Here is a 21,373-nt window from a genome sequence, read left to right as displayed (position 1 = left end):
GAGTGATATGCCAGTTATCATGGAAGGGTGAATAAACCCCTGAAACCGTTGAGACTAACTGGTTTCAAATAAGCCAAGTCATTTCACCTCTTTGCCCCTGTTCCCTTATTTATGAAAAGAAGATACTCATAGGGCTGATTAATGAGTTAATTAAAAACAAACAATCACCCTTATAACACTGCCTGACACATAATACTTACCCTTGGAGCAAAGTCTTTTGTTTTTCTTTCCAGTGACAAATATATAGCTGAGGAAGTTAAGGCTTAGAGAGTTTAAACAATCTGCCAAAGATCAACTAGCTCACCTAAGACATAGGAGAGGGGAGAGGATTCCAGTTAGGAGTCCTAATTTCCAAGTTTGTAGATTTTCACCTTTCCATAACCGTATAGAGATAAAATGGATAGGGCCAGAACCAAAAGGGCTAATTCTTTTTATTGCTCATCAAAGTCAGCCTTCTACTTTGCTCTCTGGTAGCTGTCTAATACTTCATTCTCCTGAAGGGTATGTATATACTTAATGTGAGTTAGAACTGAGTGCATAAAATAGCAGACTCTGAGTAATAAATTTTTCCAGGAACAGATTCACAGACTTAGAGAATGAATTTATGGTTGACCTGGAAGGGGAAAATGTTGTGGGGAAAGTGATAATTAGGGAGTTTGGGACGAACATGTACACACTGCTGTATTTAAAATGGATAACCAACAAGCACCTACTGTACAGCATAGCAAACTCTGCTCCATATTATGTGGCAACCTGGGTGGGAAGAGGATTTGGGGGAGAATGGATACATGTATATGTATGGCTGAGTCCTTTCGCTGTTCACATGAAACTATCACAACATTGTTAATCAGCCATACCCCAGTGCAAAATAAAAAGTTTAAAATAAATAAATAATTAAGCTTTTCAACCTTGGAAAACTGAAATGACCTTGAAAACTGAAATGAATTTTTGTGTGTTTGTTTCTGGGTTTGTTCTTCGTGGACCCAGTAGTACTCATCAACAAAGGAAGAAGCTTGGTTCAATCTGATTAACATGGCCCAACTGATGTATAGGTTCTGAGCTGTACTGGGCTAAGCAGACAATTAGACAAGATCCATAAATCGACCCACTGAGACTTACCAAATAGAAGAAGTTGATGTTTGAATCATCCCTGTATGCTTCACTGTTTAGCAAGTAACGTATAGTAACAATCTTCTCTTGATTGCATCTAAGCTCCTTGGGTTCAGGCTCAATCATCAGGAAGCTGCTGGATCGCGAGTAGAAGCGTTGGACTGAGAAATGGCCATCCATGTACTCTGGAATTAACCAGCTGGGAAGGTAGCAGCTTTGGGGTCTGATATATGTGGCCTGAGAAGATAAAAGAAAGTAAATGGGTTGTAGAGGTATAAAGATCTTCCGGGGACAGTCATTATTATAGAATGGAAAGCCTCTTATCTCTTCAGGGCAGGGAAGAATCTTAGCTTGTGCTTAACATTTCAGAGTTGTTACTGGCAGTAAAATAATAAGAGCAGTCCTCTATTTTCATATATAAAACATGACCTTAGTTGTGTGTCTATTTCATCAGGCCTACAATGAGTTGTTTATCTCACTTTGTTATTGAAGTCAACATTAGGCCTCATGCCTTTCAGCTACATTTGAATACTAACCAATTATTTAAGTGCAAAATTCTGTTTAAACAGAAGAGGAGAAATCATAGTATCTCTCTTATCTATGCACAAAATGGTCAAAGGAAAGAAGCCAAATCATCTTCATGAGCTATTTCTACTTTCTCAGAGGAAAATATTGGTTATTGGAGAATTTATAATAATAGTAATTGGCTGTTATCTTGAATAAGTATTCTTATGTATTATTTAATGAACAAACATAAAATACTAAATGTTAAAGTGTATTAAAATGTATTTTCAATGCAAGGTATCTTTTAAGAGATTTCTAATCTTCAAAATTCCTAACATTATTTCTTCTGTGGGATCTCATCCACTCTGATATCTTACTTTCAGACGAAACTCCGGATCAAATATATCAGAAGTATCAATGGAAAACTGAGCTTCACCATTCTCATCTGTGGTGTAGTTTCCTACCAATCTGTCATTGAGCTCCAACTGCAATAACTTGTTCGCCATCGGAACATTATTAGGGCCAGAAAATTTAAGCTGCACACACACAAAAAAGAAGCATTCATTTTTTAAATTAAAATGTCCTATTTCTATTAAGAAAGCATTTTCTATTTGCAAATGTGATTGTTTATTTGTAATTATATTAAATTCCATTAAGCAGAAAGATGTTCTATTTAAAAATATATGATATGGAGATATCTATAATTGTATCTATTGCTTTCTTTCAGCCTAGGACTTTTTCCAATATATCATATGCAGTCATGTTACACATGTGTTATGAAAGTAGGAAAAAAGTGTCCAGAAATTTTCAAAAGGCAATCTATGACCTAAGAAAATGAAATGAAAACACTGTTTTTTTCCAAACCCACAGTTCCAAAATAAGAAATTCCCCTTCTATAGAAAGTGTCCATGTTCTCAAAGCTCACACTTCCAAGCACTGGAGTGATAAAAATAGAAGACTTTTCACTGATCTGCACACCTGCAAGAAATGAAAAGCAGTGTTATGGGAAATATGTCATTTGATCAAGAATTTCAGAAGAACAAATAACTTAGATTTTGTTTGTATATGTGCAAACACATATACACAAAATTATATTCTTGTTCTACACTGAAAGGGAGGTGTGGGTGCTAGGAGTAGGTTACAGAGTACTATTAGGTTATATAATTCATCAAGCTGAATAATGTAATTAGCATGAAAATATTTGAATCAGAAACAAGCGAGAACACTCAATGTCCTTCCTCCTACCATTCTAGTCATTTCTGGCTTGGAACTCTTCTTATGATGAATACCATAGAAATTTCAAAAATAAGGCTTCATTTCCAAAATCATTATTAGCCTGCAAGGTAACTGTTTTCACATTTTTTCCAGATTCAAAAAAATATATCTGATAGCAAAGTAAGTAGAAATGTGTTGTGATACCAAAAAAGCATGTCATAAACAGAGGCAAGAATATGTAAGTTACAATATAAATGTGTCAAGCATCCATTATGAAGGCCGTTATAATATTGATTAAGTAGATTTACACAAAGAAGTTTATAAATAATATTATCTCAATCATTTTTAGGAGAAGGCAATGGCACCCCACTCCAGTACTCTTGCATGGAAAATCCCATGGATAGAGGAGCCTGGTAGGCTGCAGTGCATGGGGTTGCTAAGAGTCGGACACAACTGAGCAATTTCACTTTCACTTTTCACTTTCATGCATTGGAGAAGGAAATGGCAATCCACTCTAGTGTTCTTTCCTGGAGAATCCCAGGGACGGCGGAGCCTGGTGGGCTGCCGTCTATGGGCTCGCACAGAGTCGGACACGACTGAAGTGACTTAGCGGCAGCAGCAGCAGGAATCATTTTTAAGTAACAAGAAATAGTAACTGAATCTGGTTTTACTACCTCAAATTAAATCTCACATTCCTCTTTTTCTGTTTCATTTCTTAAACAAATATTTATTGTACACTATGTACAGATTTTTCACTAATAATTTTTGCTTTTGCAAATATCCAGTTGTATTAAATTGGAAGTTGGCAAAGTTCTATAAAGGATCTGATAGTTATTATTCTAAGCCCATGATTCACAAGCCCCTCTCACAGCTACTCAATTTTGTTGTCACTCTTATGCAAGGTGAGTAAATACGGTCATATTCCAATATAACTTTATTTACATAAACAGGCAAAGAGCTGCATTTGACCTAGTAGATGTAGATTGTAAAATATGCATTAAATAAAAAACTAGGCCCTGGCAGTTGATTATTACACAAAATTATAAAGAGATACCTAATTTTTTCACCTGTCAAGCTCCTCTGTCTCACTGATGCAAGCACAGATGAGATGTAAACACAGAGCATTTACTTAATAATTTTAAGTATTATTAGGAAAATCTTATTCGAAAGCAACGCTCAAGTTGACCTATTGGCAATGTACTCCACATGCTGAACAATTATTGATCTGTATTTTGTGAACATTGTTAACTCAGTAAACGTCTCTCAGGGAGCTGCATATAGCCCCAGATTGCCCATAAAACAGGAGCATTACCTGTCCCAATTTCCGTAACAGTTGCGGTGATATAAAATGACATGAAAAGTCCAGAACGGTAGAGTTGGAAGACTTTTGTATTTACAGTTTGAGAAACACAACCATTTTTCAACTGAAAAGAAGAGAAAGTGTAATGAAAAGGTTAGGTATTTAAAAGTCTCTAAAAAATATGGAATTTCAGCACAGATATGTAACTCCCTCAATTGCTCCACGGCTCCATCTCACAAACTTGGTGAAATGACCAAGAATTACAAAACAAGGAGGAGGAGGTTGGGGGGGGTTTCATCAGTAACGAAAACAAAGTGGAAGTAATGCATATTTTACAGATTTCAGGGATATTCTCCTGGAGACATTGATGGGAACAAATTCACGAATGAAAAATGGCACTGAATAATATTTTAAGATTGAGAAATTAAAATCTCCTTAATACTTGAGAAGTATTAAGAACAGATGGAGTAGAAGCACTCTTCAAATATGTGACACCAGAACACTTCAAGGTAAATTGTTCATTTAAAAAAAGAAAAATCTGGTGTATGTATACAATGAAATATTACTCAGCCACAAAAAAAAAAGAAATAATGCCATATTCAGCAACATGGATGGACCATGAGATTATCATACTAAATGACGAAAGTTAGGAAAAAGATGAATATATGATTTCATTTATATGTGGAATCTAAAAAAGAGAATACAAATGAACTTATTTATGAAATAGAAACAGACTCACAGACAGAGAAAACAAACTTGTGATTATTAAAGGGGAAGTGGGGAGTGATAAATCAGCTATTTGGGATTACAATATACACACTACTTATATACAGATAGTTAACCAACAAGGACCTTCTGCATAGTATAGGAAACTATACTCAGTATGTTGTAATAACCTATAAGGGAAAAGAATGTAAAAGAATAATAGAAAATAAATAATACATGTGTTTATATATATGTGTGCAAGTGAATCACTTTGCTGTACATATGAAATTAGCATGACATGGTAAATCAACTGTATTTCAATAAAGATTTTTAAAATTGCTACTAGTGTAAAGTGAAATGAAATAAAGAAAAATCTGTAGATAATCTTTCAGTAGTGACAAGAGTAATTAGAGAGATATAGATTTAATTCTATTTTAAAATATAGTGTTTATTAATTTCAAATGTAAAACATTAGAGGGATATATCAATTCATTGATCCTCAGAACCACGATATGAACAAGTCACTATTATCATCTCCTTTATATGGATAAATGAATGAAACCCAGGTTGGCTATATAATCTGCCCAAGGTCACACAGTTGGGAGATGGTGGAGGTAACCAGGCATTCTGATTCCAGAATATGCGGTGCTCTGAACTGTCAGCTATAAAATCAACAACAACAAAAAAGGGCAAGTTTGTCTGTTTAAAATACAAATTAAAAAGAAATAATAAAAAGTAATCAAAGAACTTTAATTGCTTTGAAATTAAGAGGAAAAATTTTTCAGTCATCCCTGAGTCAAAGAGACCACGTGAAGTAAATCAATAATAATCTAGGTGTTGCCATTGTCAAGGGACGAATACTTTGCATCAAAATCTTTGCTGTTATGTTGTGATTAACCGAAAGTGTAAAAACACTGAATTTTTTTTAAACAAGAAGCAACTAACATCTTTTGAACTAATAAGCTAAAATTTTAAGGAAAAGAATAATATGAAAATGAAAGTAAATTATGCAGAAACAGAAAGTAATATTAGGAAAAAGGTGAAAGCAGAAGTTAAAGACCAACAAAATAGATGAACATTTTTGTGAGATGATTTAGGAGGGCAAAATTGTACAAGAGGTAGATACTAACACATATGAAAATCCATCTGGAAAAAAAGAAAATTATTTTAGAACTTAATAAAAATGATACATTGATCAGATAAATTTTTAAAATCTTATAATAGATAGCTACATGTACAATACAATGGCAGGTAAGATCTTTTTCTAAGGCTGAGAGCCCATAAACATTAGAAGCTCTGGTATTTCAAAAATACCACAAAGTCAATATTTAAACAAAAACTTGAAAAAATTTTGCTTTGAGACTAGAGGGTACTTTTTTTTTTTTGGCTACACTGGATCTTTCTTGTGGCATGCAGATTCTTCATTGCTGTGTGCAGGCTTTTTCTAGTTCTGGCAAGAGGGTTAGAGGGCAATATTCATAAAACAAGAAAGTTTCCATTTCACAGCAACAGGAAAAACAGGTGTAATTAAGAGTTCTCAAACAAGAAGTCCAAACTGATAACAAAAATATGAAAATATTCTCAAACTCATGGGTTATTGCTGTTGTTGATTAGCCTCTCAGTCATGTCTGACTCTTGTCTATAGCCCACCAGGCTCCTCTGTCCACGGGATTTTCCAGGCAAGAATACTGGAGTGGGTTGCCATTTCCTTCTCCAGGGGATCTTCCTGCCCAGGAATGGAACCCACATCTCCTGAATTAGCAGGTAGATTCTTAACCACTGAGCCACTAGGGAAGCCCCAAACTCACTACTAATGCAAGTTAAAACAAGGTAAATTTTTGTCTACCAAAATGGCAAAACATTTTAAATTCATGTATTGCTGGCAGTAATATTTTTTAAAAATTAAATCTATATATGATTGTATCTATCCACCTATCTATTTATCTACTTTGACTCAGGAAATCTGCTCCAAGGGATCTATTTCAAATAAATAAAACTTCTCATACATAAAGATATTTTTAGCAGATTATTTATTGTTGCATTTTTCACACTGGGGAAAAATTAAACACTAGTTGAAAGAAATCCCCTTCACTTGGGTAAAATGGCTGACAAAATTATATTATAACCACACCATAGAATAATGTTCTCTGATGTGAAAGAATTTCATTCAGTCTTTTTCAGTCTGCAATCCCTACCTAAAATATAGGTTTCTGTCTGTATTAACCAAATATTGATATTTACAAAAAAGCCTTTAGGTAATTTTCTGTTCAAAAATTCAGTGAGATTAGGATAATCAGAATTAAAATACAGACTGTATGGTGTAAACACATTTCACTTTTGAAGTCTAAAGCTGATCCTCAATGAGATGGCCACGATCATTAATGTTATGATACTATAAACTGAAAAAGCAAATGGTGGCTTCAATAGTGAACTTCAAATCTAAGGTAATGAAATAGACACTTTGAATTGCAGCTATTTGCAAGTGAACTTTTTTCATAAAGACAATTCTAGGTGGCATGATGAGTGCCATCAGGAATTCATTTATGTAAAGGATAGTTTATGATACTCCAAAGAAAGATCAGAGAGGTCACCTAAACAGTATAAACAAAAAAAGACAATAAGATCATTCAAATTCTACAAATTCCATGAATACATAGGTAAAGAGCAATGAACTTGGCCTAGAGAATGAATTACAACTTGAATTTTCTTTTCATTCTTTACCTCATCTATTTACAACCTCCATTATCTACAACATGAAAATAGTGTTGTTCAGTCTCTTTTATAAATGGAATCAAAGAAAGAATAATATTGAAAATGAGGAAGAATTAATTTTTTGGAGTAAAGATCATGATCTGTACCTGTGCAACAAACTGTTCACATATTTCATTCTTGTCTTTCTCACAAGCCACAGAGGAAAAAAATCCCCTGCACACCTGGACTTGGACTTTCCCATGTACAGGTTGGCCAAAGGTATACCTAGGAGGAGAAGATATACTGGTAATATGAACGATACCACGGTCATATTTCATGGTCTCTTATTCATAAGTTATATATGAAATCTCTAAACTATGTCTACCCAACAACGAAATTCAATTCGGAAGCTCATCTATTTGCACTCTCCTCTCCACTGTATTTAGATTAAATTAGACATTTAATCTGTTAGGAGGATTCAGTTGTTTTTTTAAAAAATCAAATTCAAAGTAACGTAAAATTCAAAATCTAAGTGACTTGGACCTAATGATCAAATTGAGTTTCAAAAGTTATATTTTAATCTGATAAAAATATTTAAAAAATTGCTTGCAACACTTGCTCTAGCACAAAAGATATATACATATAAATAAATTACTCAGGATCATGAAGTACTTCTCGATTAATATTTTATATAACACTTCTCATTCCTCACTCAGTAAATATAAAAGGATTGGCATATACTGGATATCCTCTGACCAAAAGTACAATGTCTTTTGGGGTGCGTGTGTGCTTAGTCACTCAGTCGTGTCCAACTCTTTGCGACCCTAGGGACTGCAGCCTGCCAGGCTTCTCTGTCCATGGGGATTCTCCAGGCAGGAATCTCCAGGAGTGGGTTGCCATGCCCTCTTCCATGGGATCTTCTCAACTCAGAGATGAACCCACGTCTCCCACATTGCAGGCAGGTTCTTTACTGTCTGAGCCACTAGGGAAGTCTGTCTTTTGGGGTGGGATTAAATAAATATTTCATTTTCTCCCAAAACACACAAAAGACTATAATACAAGCTTTTTAAAGATTCAAAGGCAAATACGTTGATGATTTGAGCTTGTGGATTATTTAAGGATCCCTTCTACTAGTATTTAGAAAAACAAATCTAAAATCAGTATACAGTAAAAGTGAATATTATTAAATGTAGTGATTATAATATTTTTTCTAGTAATTGGACATTGGTGTTTACGTATATCATTTATTTTTCCCAGTGATCCTGAGATGTAAGTGTGTTATCTCATTTAATGGATTAGTAAATTGAGATCGGGTATCTCTTTTCTCCACTTTGTAACTGATGGAATTAAAATTCAAACTCAGATATTTCTCAGGCCACAATCCATGTTCTTTCTCTTCCACTAATCTATTTAACAATTCTCAATGCTTCTGATATTTTAACTCAATCCAACTCACTATAATCTGTCAACTCTAAATATCAATTACAAGTAAAATAGAGTCAAGACTCTAAACAGGTCACAAATGTATACCCCAGCATATCTTATTTCCTTCTTCTTATTGTTTTTTATTTATCAGATAAAACTCATTGCGTTATCACCTAAAAAGATATGTAGCTTAAGTTTACATACAGATCAGAATAAGCATTCTCCTTTTATAATCTGAAAAGGTTTTGGCGAATACTAATACAGTTTATTAAAATACTTTTGCCTGTGGGCAATTTTCTTCCTTCTTAAAAGCTTAATCCATCTCTGAGGTGGTTTGCTAAAATAATCTAATCTGTTGTTGTTTCCTCTGGCTGTTCCAAGCTAATGGTTAAGAAACAATGATTCAGTATTGTGTAATCTTAATTGTTGGCAACTCAGTCACTGATGTTATTTTCTGGACACACTGATTCATTCATCATGTTCTCTCAGCCTGCACAGAAACAACCATGGAGCAAGCTTAGCTCTGCTCTCAACTCTCTAGTCCTGTTGCAGGATTTGATTATTCTGATACTGACACATTGTTTAATGTCAGATCTGAGTAGAATATAACATTAAGGAAGTTTTAATAAATCCTAATTCCATATCGACATTTCAGTAAATCCAAACTCCATGTCAATAAATAAATAAAACCCTCCGCCTTGTGACCCAGCAATCCCACTGCTGGGCATACACACTGAGGAAACCAGAATTGAAAGAGACATGTGTACCCCAGTGTTCATCCCAACACTGTTTATAATAGCCAGGACATGGAAGCAACCTAGGGGTCCATCAGCAGATGACTGGATAAGAAAGCTGTGGTACATAGACACTATGGAGTACTACTCAGTCATTAAAAAGAACACATTTGAATCAGTTCTAATGAGGTGGATGAAATTGGAGCCGATTATACAGAGTGAAGTAAGCCAGAAAGAAAAACACCAATACCATATACTAACGCATATATATGGAATTTAGAAAGATGGTAATGATAACCCTGTATGCAAGACAGCAAAAGAGACACAGATGTATAGAATAGTCTTTTGGACTCTGTGGGAGAGGGAGAGGGTGGGATGATTAGGGAGAATGGCATTGAGACGTATAATATCATATAAGAAACGAATCACCAGTCCAGGTTCAATGCAGGATACAGGATGCTTGGGGCGGGTGCACTGGGATGACCCAGAGGGATGGTATGGGGAGGGAGGTGAGAGGGGGGTTCAAGATTGGGAACACGTGTACATCCGTGGCGGATTCATGTTGATGTATGGCAAAACCAATACAATATTGTAAAGTAATTAACCTCCAATTAAAATAAATAAATTAAAAAAAAAAATCTCAATTCCATATCAACATTTAGCTTTTAGGAAGTCTTTGGAAGGTGATACTTGATAAAATATTTTGACTACTCCTATAAAGTGCATTGCAGTGTTACAACATACCATTCAGCAGATAAATTATAGATGTTAATCCCACTGACAATTCTGGTTTTCTGTAGGACTTTTCTAGTGAAACCAGTTTAGGATACTTATATTGATTATCCCATTATTTTTTACACAGATAATCTATAATATCTCATACACTACATTTACAAAATTCTGGCACATGATCAGCTACTCTTCACTGAAACTCAGAAAAATATTATGATTGTTTTCCTAGAGTCTAAAGAACATTTTTTTAAAAGACTAGAAACTGTTTCTAAGATTCCTTATGGTATTCTCAGCAAAATCCCCATGTTTCTACCAGGCTGCCCTTTACCAATGTATCTTTAATATACTACTGAAAATATTCAAAGGCAGGTAGTTTTCATGTCATTAGTTAAATAAACAATGTTTAACAAATATGGCAAATATTAACATTTTCAATTGTTTATATAAAGTATAATAGAGGTCTTGGTTAGGAGAGAAACTGAACTTAGATATCCTAGGTCTAAGTTGTAGTTCTGTTCTTCCATCAAAAAACCCTATTAATGTTGATAAGTTATTTAAATTCTCTCATTATTTTTCTTTATAAAATTGAGTTGATAATAGCTCCTTTCTCACAGTGATATGGTGAGAAAGTTAACAAATGTAATGCTTAGCACATTAATTGGTATTCAATAAATATTAGCTTGTTTTTTTTTTTTTTACTATAATTAGAAATTTGAGGAAAGGCAAGGCATTAGAAATAATTCCCTCAAAAGAAAATAACAATTTCTTGAGTCACATAGGAATTCCTTTTTTACATCAAGTGGATTCAAATTAGTTAAAATTAAATTGATAAAATGCCTCACTATGATATTTTCAATGTTTCTTTCTTTTCTTTCTGGTTTTTTTTTTTTTTTTTTTTTTAGTGAAAACATCCACTGATGGTGAAGATTCAGTGAGGCAAGATGCTTTAGACAAGCGGTCGGAATCATCCTTGGGCACAACATACTTAGTGAACAATATGGCAGTCAAAAAAAACTAAAAGAATGTTACCCATTTGTCATAGCATTGTTACACTTTTGTTGTAGTAAATCCAATTCTGGGAAATTTTCTTAAGTAAATAATTTTTCATTAAAATGCTACATTTTATACACAAAGACATTACTATAACTTTATTTGTCACTGGGAAAACAAAATCAAACAGGTTGCATGTCATATAATAAAAGAGTGGTTAGACAAATTTGGTATAGCCACACAGAGATATGTTTATGCAGCGAGGAATTGGAATACATGAAAAGCCTAGCATTGTATAGTAACAGGTTTTCTTAACTGGAGTGGGTAAAAATGTCTAATTGTTGAAAGTGCTCATAAAAGACCAGAGAAAAATAAAGTATTAATGACAGTTAACATAATTAATTTTAGGTAATATCTCACATTTTTCAATATTTTTCAAATATTCTACAGTGACAATCCATTACTTCTTTAAAACTTTTAATATAAGCAGATACATAAGTTTACATGATTGATCTCATTTTTTGTTTCCTCTAACCCTTGTATTGACAGGTGGAGTTAAATCTCTTGAATACTTACTCAGCACATGCGCTGATTTGGAATTCATCATCTGAAATAGTTATTGTTTGTGGTGCATTGACCTTAACTTCAAACTTGGGCAACACTGGAAACAAAGAGAAATATAATGTTACTTCAGCTCTCACACACTGCTGAGCAAAAATGATTACAACCATGTAAATGTGTTTCCACACATGACATTTTTCTATGTATGTCTCTGTATAGATCATGGTTCAGTTCCTCCAAATTCCATCAGTGGGTGATGGTGTCTCATTAATTAGTAATTCTCTTTTCCTTTCTTTCCTATTCTTGGAACTTCACATTTTGTTTGTTGTAGTCCTTTAGATCCTTTCTAGATGGTTGTCTTTATTCTAAAAAAATGGGATATTTCCTCAGGAGAAAAGGAAGGGATCAGAATAAGGATACAGGCAATGAATGATGAACAAGAAAGCAGAGACAATAAAACATAGAAGGACAAGAAAGGAAAATGGCAGAAAACCAAATCAAACTTAATGTAATTTGTCTAATTCTAACATAAAAGTTATTTTGTTGAACAGTTCTTTGGACACTTCAATTATATAAGACAACAATCATAATTAGCAATTGGTTACCATTTCTATCAACAGTAAATTGGTGTGTCAACGTCTTTCCTGATTTTTCTTTCACAACAATAGAGTAATCTCCAAACACTGGTTCTAAAACCAGTTGAAATGAGAGTTCGGTAATATTTTGAGAAGAGGTCACATTTTGCCATTGAAAAATCCTATTGTTTTGAGGATCCTAGAAAATAAAGAAGAAATAAAAGCAGAGGATGTATGAGAATATTATCCTTTTCTTTTTAACTTGTGATCCTTTATGTAGTTGGGGCTTCCTTAGTGGCTCAGAGGGTAAAGGATCTGCCTGCAGTGTGGGAGACCAGGGTTTGATCCTTGGGTTGGGAAGATCCCCTGGAGAAGGGCATGGAAACCCACTCCAGCATTCTTGTCTGGAGAACCCCATGGACAAGAGGAGCCTGCTGGGCTGAAATCCATGAGGTCACAAAGAGTCAGACATGACTGAGCGACTAAGCACAACACAGCAAGGTGACGCTAGTAGTAAAGAATCTGCCTGCCAATACAGGAGATGCAGAAGACATGGATTCGATCCCTGGGGCAGGAAGATCCCCTGGAATAAGAAATGGCAACTCGCTCCAGTATTCTTGTCTGGAATATTCCACTGATGGAGGAGCCTGTTGGGATATAGTCTATGAGGATACAAAGGGTCAGACATGATCGAGCAACTGAACACATGTAGTTCAGGGAAGTAAAGAAAGTTCTATCATTTTATTGCACTTGTATCTCAAATTGTGAAAAAAATTACACACTGTTAAATGGAAGTCCCACAATAAGAAAGCATCCTTCAAGCCACACTTCCTCCGTCCTTTGCTTTTAGCAGCTTGTGTGAGCCTGCTTCAATAAATGTATTGATATTATCCAGTAATAATTAAAGAAATTATGTCTTGGAAGCCTCCAAGCCAGGCTTCAGCAATATGTGAACTGTGAAATTCCAGATGCTCAAGCTGGTTTTAGAAAAGGCAGAGGAACCAGAGATCAAATTGCCAACATCCACTGGATCATCGAAAAAGCAAGAGAGTTCCAGAAAAACATTGATTTCTGATTATTGACTATGCCAAAGCCTTTAACTGTGTGGATCACAATAAACTGTGGAAAATTCTGAAAGAGATGGGAATACCAGACCACCTGACCTGCCTCTTGAGAAATCTGTATGCAGGTCAGGAAGCAACAGTGAGAACTGGACATGGAACAACAGGTTGGTTCCAAATAGGAAAAGGAGTACATCAAGGCTGTATATTGTCACCATGCCTAAATAACTTCTATGCATAGTACATCATGAGAAACCCTGGGCTGGAAGAAGCACAAGCTGGAATCAAGATTGCTGGGAGAAATATCAATAACCTCAGATACGCAGATGACAGCACCCTTATGGCAGAAAGTGAAGAGGAACTAAAGAGCCTCTTGATGAAAGTGAAAGAGTAGAGTGAAAAAGTTGGCTTAAAGCTCAACATTCAGAAAACTAAGATCATGGCATCTGGTCCCATCACTTCATGGCAAATAGATAAGGAAACAGTGGAAACAGTGTCAGACTTTATTTCTTTGGGATTCCAAAATCACTGCAGATGGTGATTGCAGCCATGAAATTAAAAGACGCTTACTCCTTGGAAGGAAAGTTGTGACCAACCTAGATAGCATATTCAGAAGCAGAGACATTACTTTCTCAATGAATGTCCGTCTAGTCAAGGCTATGGTTTTTCCAGTGGTCATGTATGGATGTGAGAGTTGGACTGTGAAGAAAGCTGAGCACTGAAGAATTGATGCTTTTGAACTGTGGCGTTGAGGAAGACTCTTGAGAGTCCCTTGGACTGCAAGGAGATCCAACCAGTCCATCCTAAAGGAGATCAGTCCTGGGTGTTCATTGGAAGGACTGATGCTGAGGCTGAAGCTCCAATACTTTGGACACCTCATGTGAAGAACTGACTCATTGGAAAAGACTCTGATGCTGGGAGGGATTGGGGGCAGGAGGAAAAGGGCATAACAGCGGATGAGATGACTGGATGGCATCACCGACTCGATGGACATGAGTCTGAGTAAACTCCGGGGGTTGATGATGGACAGGGAAGCCTGGCGTGCTGTGATTCATGGGCTCACAAATAGTCGGACACGACTGAGCGACTGAACTGAATTAAAGAAATCTGGATAAAAAGATATATACAAAGGCACAGAAACATTACTCACTGCTCATCTTTTTTTTTTGTTTGTTTGTTTTTTGCTTTCCTCCACAGTAAAATCTAGAAAGTTAAATTAATTTTGTAGACTTCCTTTCAGTAAGAATTACTCATGTGACTGAGTGTTGGCTGATGACATGTAAATAGAAGTCACTGGATAGAGAAGAATCAAACTCGGATGTTACAGAAAATAAAGCAAGATATTGAGGATGACATAGAGGTTAAATAGAAGTCTATTGAGTAGCTTCAGCTGCATGCAACAAATTCTGGGAAATTCTCTTCCATTTTTATTCTATTATAAATATTTCCTAATTTTCCTCTCTATGGCTTCTTTGATACACCCATCATTTAAAAGTGGACCTTTAATTTTCAAATACATGGGATTTTAAAAGTATTTTGATATTAATTTCTCATTTAAATGCTTGCTTCTCTGCAAACGCCTGCTGTGTTTCATCAGTCTTCCAATTTATTGAGGCTTTCAATGGCTAAGTCAAAGATCTCTCTTGGTAAATGTCACATTGCACTTGAAAATATATGGGTTATTTTCAAATATCTTTTGATGTTGATTTCTAACATCATTCCACAGTGGTAAGGAAACAGACTCTGTATGATTTCAATTCCTTTAGATCATGAAATTTTTGCACCTTATTCTACATCCCTGGATATGTTTCAGTGTCTCCTGGTTCATAGTCTATGAGAACTTGAACAGAGTGTGTATCGTACTGTTGCTTCAAAACTGCATAAATCTTAACTATGTTGAATTGGTTCATGGTGCTTTTCAGGTTTCCTATAACCTTCTACTTTTCTGTATATTCATTTTATTAATTTTGAGAGGTTGATATTGAAACTCCAACTAAAAATCTTAATTTAGCTTCTTAAAAAAATTGCACTATATGTATCTTTGTTCTGTATTTTCCAAGTCTCCTGTAAATGTGTTATCATACTTTTAAAATTTAAAAAATTAAAAAGAAAGAAAGAAAAAGAGTAAATAGAAGAAGCCTTAGTAACATTGTGCTATTACTGCCCTAACCTTGAACCTACTACTCAGGGGTAGTAGTTTCTGAAAACAATGGATTTTTTACTCATTTAAAGCGATGTTACTTAAGTTTGCTGTTACTTTCCATGGAACACAACATTATCTGCATGAAACATTTAAATGTGGAGATAATATAATTTACAGGTTACTAATAATGCAGAAAACATAAAATGGCCAACATTATTTATTCCACTAGAAGGACAAATTGTCACCCATATAACAAAATCAAAATCATTTAAATTATAGACTATATTTACATACATGATCAGTAATGATGAACTAGATTTCAATGTATTAACCTTTAGAACTAATTAGTCATGGTACCTATTATATGCAGAGATTAAAATACATACTGTTGGAGTTGATTGATACAAGCTATTTATGGACAGGCATGCAATTTCACTTAAATTTGAAAGCCACATTACACTACACCAGAGATTTGAACTGGTTGAAGGAGATGCAAACTGGTTTCTGAAAGTGCAGTCCATTTTATAATATCACCTTCTGTGTACTCCTACATTTTTAGGTGCTTTTGAGTTCTATTTTCTTAAAACAAAATGTGGCTAAATTAAAACTGAGAAGAGCCAGCAGCCAAAATCAAGCAATTTGAGACATAAATCTCCCTTAGAAAGAGCCTGTGTGTGTTGCATGTTCAGCTGCTTCAGTCATGTCTGACTGTTTGTGACCCTATAGACTGTAGTCTGGCAGGCTTCTCTGTCCAGGAGATCATTCAGGCAAGAATACTGGAGTGGGTTGCAATGCCTTTCTCCAGGAGATCTTCCCAACTCAGGGATCGAACCAGTGTCTTTTGAGTCTCCTGCATTGCAGGTGGATTCTTTACCCCTGAGCCACTGAGGAAGCCCCTATAAAGAACCTAATCTTATGTTTTTCCATGAAGATCCATCGTTGCCCCATTTGGCCCACAGCAGACACTAAAAGTGGCAGCCCTTTCTTTGGTTCTTCACATGGTGCCTTATACTGTGTATGCATGTACAAATTTCCCTTCCCCCATATTTCAGTTATCTTAATTTCTCACTGTGCTTAATGAAAACTACACACATATCACTATTTATCTGCACATTTAAAATGATGGGTTTGAAAAAGATCTCTTACCTGAAGTGTGATCAAGGGATACTGAAAGAAGAAAGAAAAATTCAAGTTAATATTAAAATAGTTCATTTTGGGGCCAGATATTGCATTATAAAGATTATCTGACTTAAATGTTGACTTATTCCTCCCTGTCCCAGATGGCAAAGTTTCTAGAGTCAAAGATACCAGGAAAACTCTAAATCTGAAACAGACTCAAACTTTCCTCTGGGAAGTAAAAAGCAAGTTCTATGTAAGTCATTTTTTTCTAACAGGATGAAAAGACCTAGAGAAGTAAAGCAATTCACTGTATGCTGCTGCTGCTGCTGCTACTGCTAAGTCACTTCAGTCATGTCTGACTCTGTGCGACCCTATAGATGGCAGTCTGTATAGGAAAGTTTTTTGTTTAATATTGAAGTTTATCTTTGAAACTATAGTTATATGTATCTCCATAGTTATGGAAAACTTCCCAATGACACCTTATAGAGCAATGGAGTAATTTGTTTAGATTTCATTATGCCTTTGAAATGACTGAACTCACCACATCGTTGATAGGTAGGAACTTAGTATCAAGTGTCACAATGCGAAGTTTAACTGAAAGAGGAAGAGGGAAAATAATATTTTCTTATTATTTATTAATTATTAGTTTTCTCATAGCTATTAATAAGATTGTTATCCTTGTTATTTTCTCTCCCAGATATGATTGCTTATAAATAGACAGTGAAATTAATTGCTTTGCTTTCATAGAACACTGCACTTCCTTCCCCTCTAGCTCTGATTTAACCCTTTAAGATCTGGGTTCCTTTTGGAAAGATTTTTTATTGCACATTTATAATTCATCTGTTGATCATGACCTGGTGTTACCAAAGCTGGCATGAGCTTCTGCCACCACTAGAAACTTTTTACCATAACAGCCCATAGGCAAGTCCCAAAACTTGGTGGCAGAATTAATCACAGAAGGACAAATGTGAAATACATATGGTAAGAGTTACACATGAGCTTCTGATGTGGCACTAGTGGTCAAAAAGCTGCCTGCCAATGCAGGAGACACTAGAGACTTGGGTTTGATTCTTGGATCAGGAAGAGCCCCTGGAGGAGAAATGGCAACTGACTCCAGTATTCTTGCTTGGGAAATCCCATGGACAGAGGAGGCTGGTGGGCTACAGTTTATGGGGTTGCAAAGAGTCAGACCCAACTGCCTACATGCACATACATACACACACATGCACATGAGTTATATGTAATTTTTATGGAAAAATATACTAATGTTGGCAAATATTGATTTTAGCAGAATTCCAGAAAAGCCATATTAGCTATTTTTGCACCTATAACTGTCATCATAGTATTTTAATACATCCAGAAGAGAAAACATAATGTAGCAAAACAAAAAAAAAATCCTTAGTATAAGATAAATTCTGTTTTAGTTCTTTTACTTTTTTTTTTTAGTAAGTCATCTGTGTGCTCAGATGTTCAGTCATATCCAACTCTTTGCAACCCCATGGACTGTAGCCCGCTAGGCTCATAGAACAAAGTGTGTGGATGCTCTTATCCAACTTCTAATTTTACAAATGAGAAAACTAAAGATCTCAAAGACCAGAACTGACTTGGCAGAAGTTGATAATTTATTCTCAGAGCCAAGACAAAAATCATATCCTTCTGAATCTTAGTTTGGTGCTTTTTCTGCTTTCTTCTACTTACAGCAATAATGAAGAAGGGCTCTGCCTAAGTTATCAGATTTATGATTCCTTTTTCTGGTATGAATAATAATGATGATGACAACAAATGCCATTTACAAATTACTTCCTGTGTGCCAGGGACTATTTTGGGCTTCCCAGGTGGCACTAAGGGTAAAGAATCCACCTGCCAGTGCAGGAGGCATAAAAGATGGAAGTTTTATCTCTGGGTCTGGAAGATTCCCCAGAGGAGGGCATGGCAACCCACTCCAGTATTCTTGCCTGGAGAATCCCATGGACAGAGGAGCCTGGTGGGCTGCAGTCCATGGGGTCGCACAAAGTGGGACATGACTGAAGCAACCTAACATGCATGCACACAGAGAGACTATTTTATATTGACCATCTTATTCTCACAGTAAAAATGAGATACTTTTACTATTTCCATTCTATGGATGAAAAGAATTGAGTCAAAATAGAGATTTAATTAGTTTGCCCAGCTGGTAAATTATGAAGTAACACACCCCTAGCTCGCAGCCTTTGTATTATGCAAGCCTGTCATGAGAATTTGTAAACAGTGGGATAGACATGAAACTGTAAGAAACAAAGCACTCAACAATTGAAACTGGAGGGCACTGTTTCATAACTGACCTAGACCACTGGTCAAAATCCTAAAAATTTTTGATCTGAAGAGTTAAGACCAAATTAGAACTTGGATTTAAATTTAATAATGTGTTTGGATTGCTTAAAATTAGAAGAAAGAGTTTCTGAAATCAACAATAAGAAGGAAACATAAATATTGACTTACCATTCTCTCCAGATTTATAGATGGGTTTATCTGTCTGCACAAAGGTCACTGTCTCTTCTGAAGAGAGTGCTACAGATCTCCTCTCAAAGATTTTAAGAGTATCTCCCTTAACCAACAGAGTCACAAAAGCCATCTGTTCAGAAGACTTGTGGGAAACCTGTTTAACATAAAGAGCAGAAAATGGGAAAATCATTCTTAGCCATTTAGGTGGTAAACAATGCCTTAATTTGCTTCTGAGGCTGAGAGAGCCTTGTGAATCCATTATGTCTTAATGGGAAACTTGTTAATCACTTGTTTCAATTCCTTTATTTAACCTGAGGACAGTTTCCAGTAAAGTTATTTCTGCGTTTTCTCATCTATTGTTTTCTATGTTCCTGAGTTCCAATCTCTCATTCCTTTACTTAATTCTCTATCCTCTTTTTTAAACAGTTCTACTATCTAAAAGCAGTTGTTTGGTCACTAAATTGTGTCTGACTCTTTTGCAACCCTATGGACTGTAGCCCACCAGGCTCCTTTGTTCGTGGGATTTCCCAGGCAAGAATACTAGAGTGGGTTGCCACTTCCTTTTCCAGGGGATCTTCCTGACCCAGGGATTGAGCCCATGTCTCCTGTATTGGCAGGCAGATTCTTTACCGCTGAGCCACCAGCGAAACCCATCAGAAAACAGTTATATTGTCTTATTACCATTCCCTGCAAGAGAAAAGTGTAGTACTTCACAAGCTTTATTGTATATATAACTTGTCTTTTTATTTGGCTCTCAAAAATTATCCAATTTTGCTTCTCAGATTCCACAGCTTATCCAAATCAAGTTTTGTTATTTCTCTAAAACTAATTCTTTTAAGATTTATTTATTTTTTACTGAAGGATAATTGCTTTACAGAATTTTGCTGTTTTCTATAAAACCTCAACATGAATCAGCCATAGGTATACATGTATCTCCCTTCCATCTCCCTCTCCATCTCACCCCTCTAGGTTGATACAGAGCCCCTGTTTGAGTTTCCTGAGCCATACAGCAGCCTCATTGGCTATCTATTTTATATATGGTAGCGTAAGTTTCTATGTTACTCTTTCCATAATCTTACCCTCTCCCACCTCTCCCCATGTCCATGCTAGCACATATATATGGAATCTAGAAAAATGGTACTGAAGAATTTATTTACAAGGCAGAAATGGAGAAACAGACACAAAACTCATTTTTAAGTAGTAATTCCATCTTCCCATCTGAAGTTCTGAAATGTCGATTTCTGCACCTCACCTCAAAATTTGCACAAGCATAGAAGTTATCCTCTTCCACAGTCTGGTCAAAAATAGTGCTATTGGATCCATCATATTCTAAGACAACACTCAAGGACACAGATTCATTCAGGTTTAAAAGGTGGAGACAAGCTTGTTCTGTAGAGTGACTTTGCATCACAGAGGGGACCCATAAGATATATTGCCTATGCAAACAAAGTAATCAACACTCTAAACAAGGGTAAGAGAAATGCAGAACATGCATAAAACAATTTTAGCTTATTGACATATTTCTGAAACATATGCACTTTTGATGATATTACAATAAACTTAAGTATACAGAAAGCTATCAAGAAAAAATAAAGTCAGTTTCCTTCATACACCTGTTTAAGATTTACAAGGTAAATCAGCACTCTGCCTCAGAAATTGAAATGGTAGAATACAATCAAATTTTAACACAGCATATTTCATAAGGTCACTTTGCCAGTACTTTCATATGAATAGCAATATAATATTCCTTACAGGTTCAAAGTCTCAGAAACAGTAAAATGAAGCAAAAAGGTGCTCATAAAAATAATGGGCACCATTTTACCCCAGTGCCTGAACAATTATTCAGGATATTCTTCAAGATATTCTCCTCTTTTTTTCTGTCTTTATTAGAAGTCAGCTGTCTCAACTCTGCTTTCTTTTCTTCCTTCTACTCTGCATCTCTCTGTATACTGTTGCTTTTATATAGTCACACAGTGAAGGATCAATTGCTTTTTGGAGCAAATATAATGGGACTCCAATCATATTTG

At 35.4% G+C, this 21,373-nt stretch overlaps 1 protein-coding gene across 1 annotated transcript in view; it reads right to left on the bottom strand.

Moving 5' to 3' along the window:
* The window catches only part of LOC138438339 (ovostatin homolog 2-like), a 53,268-nt gene extending 32,105 nt beyond the window's left edge, over window positions 1-21,163 (bottom strand). The window contains 11 exon segments of the mRNA XM_069586506.1: window positions 1,106-1,347; window positions 1,992-2,150; window positions 2,483-2,592; window positions 4,142-4,253; window positions 7,693-7,810; window positions 11,983-12,067; window positions 12,573-12,741; window positions 15,388-15,419; window positions 19,314-19,500; window positions 20,599-20,782; window positions 21,099-21,163. Of these exon segments, the coding sequence (XP_069442607.1) occupies window positions 1,106-1,347; window positions 1,992-2,150; window positions 2,483-2,592; window positions 4,142-4,253; window positions 7,693-7,810; window positions 11,983-12,067; window positions 12,573-12,741; window positions 15,388-15,419; window positions 19,314-19,500; window positions 20,599-20,782; window positions 21,099-21,163 (1,463 nt within the window).
* Window positions 21,164-21,373: the final 210 nt, after the last annotated feature.

The sequence above is a fragment of the Ovis canadensis genome, chromosome 3, assembly GCF_042477335.2.
Source record: "Ovis canadensis isolate MfBH-ARS-UI-01 breed Bighorn chromosome 3, ARS-UI_OviCan_v2, whole genome shotgun sequence".
NCBI lineage: Eukaryota > Metazoa > Chordata > Mammalia > Artiodactyla > Bovidae > Ovis > Ovis canadensis.
Note: the sequence above shows the minus strand (reverse complement) of the source record. Positions and strands in the feature narration are given on the sequence as shown.